This window comes from Oncorhynchus mykiss, chromosome 10 (genome assembly GCF_057628025.1).
Source record: "Oncorhynchus mykiss isolate SJ-2025 chromosome 10, ASM5762802v1, whole genome shotgun sequence".
In the NCBI taxonomy this organism is placed as follows: domain Eukaryota; kingdom Metazoa; phylum Chordata; class Actinopteri; order Salmoniformes; family Salmonidae; genus Oncorhynchus; species Oncorhynchus mykiss.
This window is the reverse complement of record NC_143031.1, coordinates 14,355,765-14,367,783: the sequence shown is the minus strand read 5'-3', so window position 1 is coordinate 14,367,783 and position 12,019 is coordinate 14,355,765. Positions and strand designations below refer to the sequence as shown.

Here is a 12,019-nt window from a genome sequence, read left to right as displayed (position 1 = left end):
GTACAGAAACATACGGGTACAGAGACATACGGGTACGGGTACAGAGACATACGGATACGGGTACAGAGACATACGGCTACAGAGACATACGGGTACGGGTACAGAAACATACGGGTACAGAGACATACGGGTACGGGTACAGAGACATACGGGTACAGAGACATACGGGTATGGGTACAGAGACATACGGGTACAGAGACATACGGGTATGGGTACAGAGACATACGGGTACAGAGACATACGGGTACGGGTACAGAGACATACGGGTACAGAGACATACGGGTATGGGTACAAAGACATAAAAATGGTAGCCATGAGTTCATCAGACTCTGGGTAAGTAGAACAAAAGGCCCGAATCTCGCAGGATCCCTTTAAAGGTCCAATGCAGATCTCAATATCAGATCCTTTCAGGGTAATAATTAAGTACCATACTGTGATTTTTATTTTTTTATAAAGTGGTATATTTTTTAAATAATAATACATTCTTAGAAAATAACCATTTATCAAGCAATCATTTTTCTAGGACTGTCTAGGGCAGGTTTGAGTGGCGAGGGTAAAACTGAATGTGCAGCTATTGGCAGAGAGGTTTGGAACTCTCTTTCTTATTGGTTTATTAACTCATTTACTGCATGGTGATGTCACCATGGTAGGCCAAAATTCCCTGACACCAAAACAGGAACAAATTTCAAACGTTTCTTTCGTACAGCTCTTACAATAAAAATTATTGTATTATCATAATTTTCACAATTTCACAGTATTATTCCAACCTCAGGGTGGAAATATATATATATATATATATATATATATATATATATATATATATATATATATATATATATATAACACAGGAAATCACATTTGTGTTTCCACTGGGCCTTTAACACTTTCTGTCTATATCGCCCAGCCAAATGTTGCAATGCAAAGGTAATTCTGTTTTAGTTTGTTTAAGCATCGCTTGACATGGAAAAGAATAAATAAATAATAAATGAAAATCATTCCAGAATGTATTTTATTGTTCTCTGCCCCATCCCAACCCCACCCCTAATCCCTGTTGCTGCACTCATTCAATACAAGGATATGGTGCTGATTCCATTTGACAACAGATTAAATAAAGTTACAATTCATCTCACTACACCCAAAAAATCCATTCAAACCACTGCTTAAATATGCTTATGTCTAGTTGTTCTTAATATGTACATCCACATAGTAATATTTTGGGACTGAAATTAACTCAAAAGCCTATACATTTGTACTACATAAACCCACATTTTCACAGTCCATTTTGTTTTAACCTCCGTCAATGAGTGGAGCTTGTCGATCTCGACTACATGAAAAAGCCTTGCAGTATGACGGTTGACGGTGTTGGTATACCAGGGGTGTATTCATTAGTCGGATTCTGTTGCAAAACGTTTTGCCTTGCATGGAAAGCGTTTACTATTTACTCTAGGAACCAAATGGAAGCAAACAGAACAATTGGAACGGGGAGGGGCCTACCTGAATTTGTCCAATAAAACTCTAGTTTTTGTTGAAAAAATGTTTTACGTTTTGATTAAGCTGTTTTTATTGGAAAAGGTTTTGCAACAGACAAAATGTTTTTGCACCCCTGTTGACTGCCTTAAGAGCCCAGAACTCATTTTGAAGTCTCCTGTAACAACGGTCCCAGCAATGCAGGGCACACTGCATGCTATGCCCTTATTTGAGGTCGGTATGTTCTTACCAGGCAAATTCTCTGAGCACAACATGGAGAAAAACTTAAAGATTGCATCATTTTTTTGTAATGTTTTGATAGGCCTACAAAAGAAAGAGGAGCATGCAGGCTATGTTGACTGTCTGTTGCTGGCGTTTCAAGATAAGAGATGAGGCTGATTTGGTTTTAGCTCTACATTGAAAAAAAATAATACAGATGTATTGTCACATATACCGAGTACTGTAGGTGAAATGTGTTGTTTCACAGGGTCAGCCATAGTAGTACGGCGCCCCTGGAGTAAATTAGGGTTAAGTGCCTTGCTCAAGGGCACATCAACAGATTTTTCACCTTGTCGGCTCAGGTATTCAAACCAGCAACCTTTCGGTTACTGGCCCAACACACTGCTAGGCTTCCCTGGAGTAGCAAACAGAACTTGGTCAGTGGGGGTCCAAAGAGCTAAGTTGATACTTCCTTCCTGACCCACGGTCAGTAACTTGTTTGGTTGGTTTGAGTCTGTTTTGTGGTTGGATGGGGGTGAAGGGGAGTGAATGACAAATGTTAAATGAGGACTGATGTTACTGAGAAACGTTTATTCGGTGGTAGTGTTTCACATGGAGATGTTTTCGTACAGGTCTTCGATCTTCTCCTTGAAAAACTCCCTCAGCTCGGGTCTCTTCGCTTTTAGTGTGGGAGTCAACAGGCCATTCTGTATGGAGAACTGCTCGTTGTGGATGTGGATGTTTTTCACCTTGGGACAGACAGAATACATTAGAATGTAGACAGGATCCTTTGCCAGGTCACGTGTGCATATCAGCTATTTGTCATCATCGTCTAGGTATTCACTTTCAGAGAGTTGTCATTTGCCCTCACCAATGAACACCTTACAATTGACACACACACACCTGCTCAAACGAGTGGAGGCCACTGGCCTTGCCCAGTCTCTGCAAGTCTTCCATGATGGCTTTCTTCAGGACCTTTACATACACACACACACAAGACAAGACACCATACCATGACTCTAAGACAATACCATGTGTTGTGTTATGTCGATCTATTCAACAACTCAAAGGGTTCAACAAGGTGCCCTTTCCTTCTCTTCAATCAGTTTACTCAGGGTCTGAGGATCTGAGGATCTTTCTCTAAAAGCGCAGTACCTAGACATGAATGTTGTGCAACAGGAATCCTTTCTTTTGATTACGTCAATCTATTCACATCTATGCACATAGTTGATTATTTCAAGCCTCTCCTTCATCATGGCAACAAACAGAATGAAAACACCATTGAATGTAAAGATGGGATTGAAATCACATACAGTATTTTTACAGAGGTCCCGATAGCTCCCCTCCATGCCTTTCTTCAGGGCCCATGCAGGCATTGTCTCTGGGTCAGGAACAACTATGGCAACCAGACAGGACTAGAAGAGAAACACACAAGTAACCGTTAGAAATGAGAAATAATCAAATGTTCTCTGTATTTTTCTCTCTCTCTTTCTCTCTCTCTCTAGGCCTAAGTAGGTAAGTAAGTATGTGTCTATCCGTCACGACTTCCACCGAAGGTGTCTCCCCTCCCTGTTCGGTCGGTGCTCGGCAGTCGTCGTCGTCGCCGGCCTACTACCTGCCACCTGCCACCGATCCATTTTTCCTTTTCGTTTGTGTCTGTCTGTTATTGTTATCACCTGTGTCCTATTAGTTAATTTCGGTGGGTTTATTAAGCTCCGCTGCCTGTTAGTCTTTGTGTGGGATTGATTGTGCTTGTTAGCGCTGTTAGGGGTGCGTGTTTGCGCCACAGGGTTTTTTTCCTCTCAGTCGTTGTACTGTGGGTACTATATTTAGGAGTAGAGATTTCTCCTCTGTGTGTTTCATGATTTTCCCCGCCTGTTGTTGGTGGGTTGGGACTGTGCAAACTGGAATTCCTTGCTCTCCTGCTCCTGACTCCTGCATCTACCTCTTCTTAGGAGGCACCTAACACTATCTATGAAAATATCTGTACATAAACAGTATCCAGCATAAACTGTGGTTTTAACCCATTACAGTCTAAGCCGGGGGAGAGGGGGGGGTTCGACTAAGCTATATGGAATTGTTTAACAAGGTCATACCAAGGATCATTTAGCTATTTGATTTTAAATTTTAAGAGCCGTTGAAGTATGAAAAAATATCTACAAAAATTATTTGATGAAAAAAAAATGTTGGCCTGACTGTTATTAGTCCATATAAACACATTGATTAACAGATTCACTACATGGAACACTACAGGAAATTTGTTCTGAAGTGTCCTATATCTGAGAGATTTAAGAAAGAGAAAAGGTTTATATGTATTTTTTTTACATGTATTTAACCCCTTATTTTTGGAATAAATTGTCCCTATATGTGCATTGAACAAAAATCTAAACGCAACATGCAACAACTTCACAGATTTTACTGAGCAACAGTCAATTGAATTAAATTCATTAGTCCCTAATGTCACATGACTGGGAATACAGATATGCATCTGTTGGTCACAGATACCTTTTAAAAAAATGGGCCTTATGCAGCGCCACAGATCTCCTTTGCATAGAGTTGTTCAAGCTGTTGATTGTGGCCTGTGGAATGTTGTCCGTCTCCTCTTCAATGGCTGGTTGAAGTTTCTGGATATTGCCGGGATCTGGAACACGCTGTCGTACACGTTGATCCAGAGCATCCCAAACATGCTCAACGGGTGACATACAGTGGGGAGAACAAGTATTTGATACACTGCCGATTTTGCAGGTTTTCCTACTTACAAAGCACGTAGAGGTCTGTACTTTTTATCATAGGTACACTTCAACTGTGAGAGACGGAATCTAAAACAAAAATCCAGAAAATCACATTGTATAATTTTTAAGTAATTCATTTGCATTTTATTGCATGACATAAGTATTTGATCACCTACCAACCAGTAAGAATTCCGGCTCTCACAGACCTGTTAGTTTTTCTTTAAGAAGCCCTCCTGTTCTCTACTCATTACCTGTATTAACTGCACCTGTTTGAACTCATTACCTGTATAAAAGACACCTGTCCACACACTCCATCAAACAGACTCCAACCTCTCCACAATGGCCAAGACCAGAGAGCTGTGTAGGACATCAGGGATAAAATTGTAGACCTGCACAAGGCTGGGATGGGCTACAGGACAATAGGCAAGCAGCTTGGTGAGAAGGCAACAACTGTTTGGCGCAATTATTAGAAAATGGAAGAAGCTCAAGATGACGGTCAATCACCCTCGGTCTGGGGCTCCATGCAAGATCTCACCTAGTGGGGCATCAGTGATCATGAGGAAGGTGAGGGATCAGCCCAGAACTACACGGCAGGATCTGGTCAATGACCTGAAGAGAGCTGGGACCACAGTCTCAAAGAAAACCATTAGTAACACATTACGCCGTCATGGATTAAAATCCTGCAGCGCACGCAAGGTCCCCCTGCTCAAGCCAGCGCATGTCCAGGCCCGTCTGAAGTTTGCCAATGACCATCTGGATGATCCAGAAGAGGAATGGGAGAAGGTTGGGGATGCTTTTCTGCAAAGGGGACAGGATGACTGCACCGTATTGAGGGGAGGATGGATGGGGCCATGTATTGCGAGATCTTGACCAACAACCTCCATCCCTCAGTAAGAGCATTGAAGATGGGTTGTGGCTGGGTCTTCCAGCATGACAACGACCCGAAACACACAGCCAGGGCAACTAAGGAGTGGCTCCGTAAGAAGTATCTCAAGGTCCTGGAGTGGCCTAGCCAGTCTCCAGACCTGAACCCAATAGAAAATCTTTGGAGGGAGCTGAAAGTCCGTATTGCCCAGCGACAGCCCCGAAACCTGAAGGATCTGGAGCAGGTCTGTATGGAGGAGTGGGCCAAAATCCCTGCTGCAGTGTGTGCAAACCTGGTTAAGAACTACAGGAAACGTATGATCTCTGTAATTGCAAACAAAGGTTTCTGTACCAAATATTAAGTTCTGCTTTTCTGATGTATCAAATACTTATGTAATGCAATAAAATGCTAAATAATTACTTAAAAAACCTGCAAAATCGGCAGTGTATCAAATACTTGTTCTCCCCATTGTATCTGGTGAGTATGCAGGCCATGGAAGAACTGGGACATTTTCAGCATCCAGGAATTGTGTACAGATCCTTGCAACATTATCATGCTGAAACATGAGGTGATGGTGGTGGATGAATGGCATTACAATGGGCCTCAGGATCTTGTCATGGTATCTCTGTGCATTCAAATTGCCATCGATAAATGCAATTGTGTTCGTTGTCCGTAGCTTATGCCTGCCCATACCATAACCCCACCGCCATCATTGGGCACTCTGTTCACAATGTTGACATCAGCAAACCGCTCGTCCACACAACGCTATACAGGTGGTCTGCGGTTGTGAGGCTGGTTGGATGAACTGCTAAATTATCTAACGCAAAATTGGAGGCGGCTTAAGGTAGAGAAATTAACAATCAATTCTCTGGTTACATCTCTGGTGGAAATTCCTGCAGTCAGCATGCCAATTGCACACTCCCTCAAAACTTGAGACATCTTTGGCATTGTGTTGTCTAACAAAACTGCACATTTTACAGTTGCCTTTTATTGTCCCCAGCACAAGGTGCACCTGTGTAATAATCATGCTGTTTAATCAGCTTCTTCATATGTCACACCTGTCAGTTGTAATGGATTATCTTGGCAAAGGAGAAATGCTCACTAACAGGGATGTAAACAAATCTGTGCACAACATTTTTGAGAAATACATTTGCATAAGGACAATTTCTGGGATTTTTTATTTCAGCTCATAAAACATGGGACCAACACTTTAAATGTTGCGTTAATAATTTTGTTCAGTATACTTCCATTTAATTTTTTCAACTGGTACGGGGGACCTTCAGACGGGTCTTGTGTGGCCTGTGGGCATCCTAGAGCAAAACAACATATTTGTGTTTGTGAGAGTCTCACCTTTCAACAGAGGGGTCATATTAGTGTGTTGTCCAAACTGTTTTGATGCTACAGACAGAAGTTAGCAGATCGGTTGTACTGACTTCACACTAGTCCCAAGACGCTCGTGGGGGTCGTAGAGCAAAACGGAAAACACTGTTGTGTTCGGGAGAGTCTCGTCTTTCCATAGAGGGGTAATAATGGTCAAACCATTCAGACACTACAGACCATTTTGGGTAACACTTTACTTTAAACCCAGCGTCATAAGACGTTATGACACGGTCATAACCATGTCATAACAGCTGACATAACTTGCCATAACACTGTCATGACCCATATTTACACTTATTGTGACATATATTGTGTTATTTCATGGCTGATTATGACACCTACATAACACCTGTTATGATACCTACATTTTATGACCTCATAGTCTGTTACAGCTTACCAATTAACCTCAGTATCAGTGTCATGTTTTTTTAATGATCATACTCTAACTCAAAGGCTATCAATTGTAATTTTAGTCAAGGAGGTTCAGTGAACTTCGCTCATGTGATTTATGACACTGCCAAGATGCATTATGACCATCATAATCATGTAAGCCAGATAGGCCTATCATGTACATGACCTTATATCAGTCAAAAAGAGGGTTTCTTGTACCTGAAATCTGCTCCTGCATTCATCCTAGTCATAAGCAACAGAGGTGCATGTTTTGTGGGTTTTGACACTCTTTTGTAGGTGTCATAACCAGTGATAAAATAATGTAATATAGACCATATTATGACTTATGACAAGTTATGTCAGCTGTTATGACATATTATGACATGGTTATGACTGTATCATAATGTGTTATGACACTGGGTGTCAAGTAAAGTGTTATCCAATTTTGTGAGAAGACTAATTTTCGGGATGCCTCACGGTCTGACAAACATCGCTTGCCACCTTTCATCGCAGATGCGGAAGTGCGTACGCAGTGAATTGATGAAAGAAATGATTTCTAGCCTAAACTGACAGATTTTTATAGGGCTAATGTCTAGCTGTGTTCCAGTGGTTCTGCCCAACTTTAATGATAATGGCCAAACAACTCTTACCATCGGCTGTCATGTGATAACAACCAAGTGGTTAGGGAGATCACCTGTAGGCTGTCACCATGGACGTAGAGCTGGGTCACAGGCTCACAGCGGATGTAAATGTTCTCTATCTTCTCAGGGGAGATGTACTCTCCCTGGGCCAGCTTAAAGATGTGCTTCTTCCTGTCAATGATCTTCAGTGTACCGTTCTGAGGAGCGGAGGGCAGACATCAAAAATAGACCCATACCTTACATTTTAATTGAAATAGTTGTGAATGTCAAGTTAGGATTTGGCCCTAGTATTGAGGGTATATAACACAAGGAAGGCAAATAGATGTTTGAGGAAATGTATTTTCAAGGGAAGGGTCATAAACAAGCATGTGTACGTACAGGTAACCATCTCCCTATGTCTCCGGTGTGGAGCCAACCGTCTGTGTCCAGGGTTTCAGCAGTCCTCTCAGGGTCTTTGAGGTAGCCCTTGAAAACATTGGGTCCTTTCACACACACCTAATGGATGATCAGAGAGAGGGAGACAGCCACAGAGTGAGAATTAAAGAGAATGTGTTCAGCACCCAACTATCACATCGACTAATGCTTACATAGCCTCAGTGATCAACTGTCTGGGACCATGTTCAAATAGGGATTACCCTAAAATGTCCTTGATGCTTTATTGAACTCACCTCTCCTTCTCCCTTGCGTGCAAAGTAGTTCTTCTCAGCCACATCCACCAGCTTGATGAGGTTACATGGCAATGGTGCCCCCACATGACCTAGTGTTAGCCATCAAACCATGGAGAAGTATGAGAAACAAATCTAGTGTACAGACAGCTGTGGATTCACATCTTCATTTGGTGGATTGAAGTCATTAGATAGTAAATTGGCTGCCACCAAAAAGTATACATTTATACAGTCAGGCCAAAACTCCAATGTGAAGCTGAAAATACTGAAATATAGAATCAAACCAGTAGGGGGAGCAGTTGAATAATATTTTAATTTGACGCAATACAAATGTTCCTTAATCATGACTATATTACCTTTACAACTCAAATGTGCATATTTTAGTGGAAATACGCAAAAAATGTATATTGTTTGACAATCAGGCCTGCACAATAGTTAGAGAAGTCATACCTTTCTCCATACTTGCTAAACTTAAAAACATTGCAAGGCACAAAGCCAAAGCCCAATTCTAGCGTGTGTGAAGATCTGAAATTGTTATTCCCCACTGAGATCCCTGCATGTCATCCACACATTCAGTTGTGTCTGATTCCAAACCAACAGCAGGCTGCCCCACTGCCCAGGAACTGTAAGAGCACAGGGCCTTATTAAGAGAGTGTACTGATCAGGGTTGCCATGTCCATGGTTGCGGGTTGCAGGTTTTTGCGCTACTTCTAAGTAGCACTGCCGCTGCCATGGTATTTCTATTTTTTGTGTATTTTCTTAATCTATTTATTTCACTGTGACCTGCTGCTATTGATAATCAGGTAGTAAGGCAGGCTGCTGAGAGAGTGGTAGGGAGGGAGGGATCGAGGGATGGGGAGGGCCGTGTGTTGAGAGAGCGCTGCAGCAGGCAGCTGAGTCACAAGTGAGAGGAAAGCAGCACTTCATGACAAGTCATGTGAGGACAACAAACGAATAACAGCACTAGCTAGTTCCAAATAGTTTTTATAGTGTCGAAGAGTATAATGCGCAGGGCCTATAGAAGTCCAGAGTAGCTTACAAACACCAAAAAATATATTTTATTGGGAACATTGCCCTGTGTAGGGTGCTGTTTTTCAGATGGGACGTTAAATTGGTTTCCTGACTTTCTGTGGTCACTAAAGATACTATGGCACTACTCGTAAGAGTAGGGGTGATAACCCTGGTGTTCTGGCTAAATTCCCAATCTGACACTCATACTATCATAACCACCTAATCATCCCCAGCTTCCAATTGGGTCATTCATTCCCCCTCCTCTCCCCTGTAACTATTCCCCAGGTCGTTGCTGTAAATGAGAATGTGTTCTCAGTCAATTTGCCTTTTTTACCAGTTGTATCTAGATTGTCATTATGGAGACACCTATTTAACAACTCCTCTCTTGCTGAAAAAAACAACAACATTTTGGCCTAGTATTCAGGCCTTGTGGGTGGGTTTTGAGTGGTCCTTGGGCTGGAAATTTATGCTAGACCTGGCAAAGTCTGCATCATGAAATAATATGTAATAAGTAATGACATTTCCAGGAAGACAGGAGATTATGGCTGCATTCCAAATCACACCTTATTCCTTATATAGTGCACAGCTTTTGACCAGGACCCATAGGGGACCCTATTCCCATAGTGCTCTGGTCAAAAGTAGTGCACTATATAGGAAATAGGGTGCCATTTGGGACATTCAGTGGGCTGATGGGTGGGTCAGGTGTTAGAGCTGCTCTAGCATCCATTCAAATGTACTGCAGCTTAATATATTTCCTGTGTAACCTTTGGCCATGGCTGTTTCACCGAGACAATAAAGTGTCTGTTACATGCTTGGGTTGAAATACTGCAACTGCCAGTGTTTTGTAGCACAGCAGAGTACGTGGGTAAATACTGGCTGTGATCCAAAGGTTGTTGACCCAACTAAAATTAAGCCTCCCGACTAGTTGCCCCTATTCTCACACATTACAGAGGGGAAATGGTTATGGCCCTGCAACGTGCAGCCAGCCAGAAGCCACAGAGCTAAAAAACAGTGAGAACCTCAAAGCTTGTGTTTGTTTGTTTGAGTCTGAAGCTGAAAGCACGTACGTGCGGCGGAGGAAAGAGTTCGCTTCAGCTGTAGTGTTCACAGTAAAATATTATCCTTCCGCTGAAAGCAAGTGACACTGACTCATAACCCCATCTCCTCAGGACATGGAGGGCCTTGTTGATGTTGGCATCAGTCAGCAGCAGCTATACTCAGTCACACTATAATGTGTCCCCAATACACAGCGTGTTATCTCTGTGGGCTTGTGTTTCCACCGTTGTAAAACCTCTTAGACTTTCACCCCAGTGGTGAAGTATAATGTTTTTAAACAGGCATGGGCTAGAGCCGACTGTACTCTGATGTCATAAAGGTACTCTTGCTCCCTGGCCTAATGTAGGGGTGGGTCCCAAATGGCTCCCTATGGATAGTGCACCACTTGGGTGTACTGGGAGTGGAACAGCTGTTGACCGGTTGAAGTGGAGTAGAAGAGGAGACAAGTAAAAGAGGAGAAGAAAGAAGAAGAGAAGAGAGGAGAAGAGAGAAGAAGAGAGGAGAAGAGAGGAGATGAGAAGAAAGGAGTGGGAGAGAGAGGAGAAGGGAAGAGCGTTGAGGAGAGGGGCGAGGAGAGATAAGTTCACCTGAGGTCCAGTCTCCAGGAGTGGTGAAAGTACAACCAGCAGTACACTCTGTCTGGCCATACGCCTCATACACCTACAGACAGCCAGGACAGACAGGATGTTAGCAGGATGTGATATGATCAGTCTGATGGTTTGTCTGTGTGACCTCGTGTCCATGTGTGCTTGTGGCTTCATGCGTTTGTGTGTTTGTCAACACGTGTGTGTGTGCATGTGTATGCTTATGCATGCAGCTGCATGTGTGTGTTTATCCACGCATGTGTGTGTGTGTGTGTTTGTGTGCGCGCATTCACATGTGCATCACTTACCTGACAACCCAGTGCAGCCCTGAGAAACCCCAGTACAGTGGGGGAGGCCGGCGCAGCTCCAGTTACAATCATGCGTAACCTCCCACCCAGGCTGGCCTGCCAACAGAACACAATACTATTACACAACCCAAACTCCCACAACACACCAGGAATGCAGTCTGTGTTGTTGAAATACAGTGCATCCTGCCTGCCTAGCAACACTTCCACGGATCACAGTGCATATTCCCATTTTATTGCCTGTACACACACAGCAAATCAAATCAAAGTTTATTTGTCACGTGCACCGAATACAACAGGTGTAGTAGACCTTACAGTGAAATGCTGAATACAACAGGTGTAGTAGACCTTACAGTGAAATGCTGAATACAACAGGTGTAGTAGACCTTACAGTGAAATGCTGAATACAACAGGTGTAGTAGACCTTACAGTGAAATGCTGAATACAACAGGTGTAGTAGACCTTACAGTGAAATGCTTACATACAACAGGTGTAGTAGACCTTACAGTGAAATGCTTACATAACCAACAGTGTGATTTTTAAGTAAAAAAAATAGGTATTAGGTGAACAATGGATAAGTAAAGAAATAAAAACAACAGTGAAAAATAACAGAAGCGAGGCTATAAACAGGCACCGGTAAGTCAGCCTAATTGAGGTAGTATGTACATGTAGGTATGGTTAAAGTGACTATACATATATGATAA

The 12,019-nt window shown here is 42.6% G+C and overlaps 1 protein-coding gene across 2 annotated transcripts in view; it reads right to left on the bottom strand.

Moving 5' to 3' along the window:
* Positions 1-992: 992 nt before the first annotated feature.
* Positions 993-12,019, bottom strand: part of LOC110533375 (long-chain-fatty-acid--CoA ligase 6) — a 95,627-nt gene continuing 84,600 nt past the window's right edge. For both annotated transcript variants that reach the window (XM_021617510.3, XM_021617509.3), the window contains exons 14-21: positions 11,319-11,414; positions 11,014-11,086; positions 8,363-8,451; positions 8,073-8,189; positions 7,748-7,891; positions 3,000-3,101; positions 2,590-2,661; positions 993-2,435 (exon numbers count right to left, since the gene is read on the bottom strand). In XM_021617510.3, the coding sequence (XP_021473185.2) occupies positions 2,295-2,435; positions 2,590-2,661; positions 3,000-3,101; positions 7,748-7,891; positions 8,073-8,189; positions 8,363-8,451; positions 11,014-11,086; positions 11,319-11,414 (834 nt within the window). In that variant the 3' untranslated portion in view covers positions 993-2,294. The remainder of the gene's footprint in view (positions 2,436-2,589; positions 2,662-2,999; positions 3,102-7,747; positions 7,892-8,072; positions 8,190-8,362; positions 8,452-11,013; positions 11,087-11,318; positions 11,415-12,019) is intronic.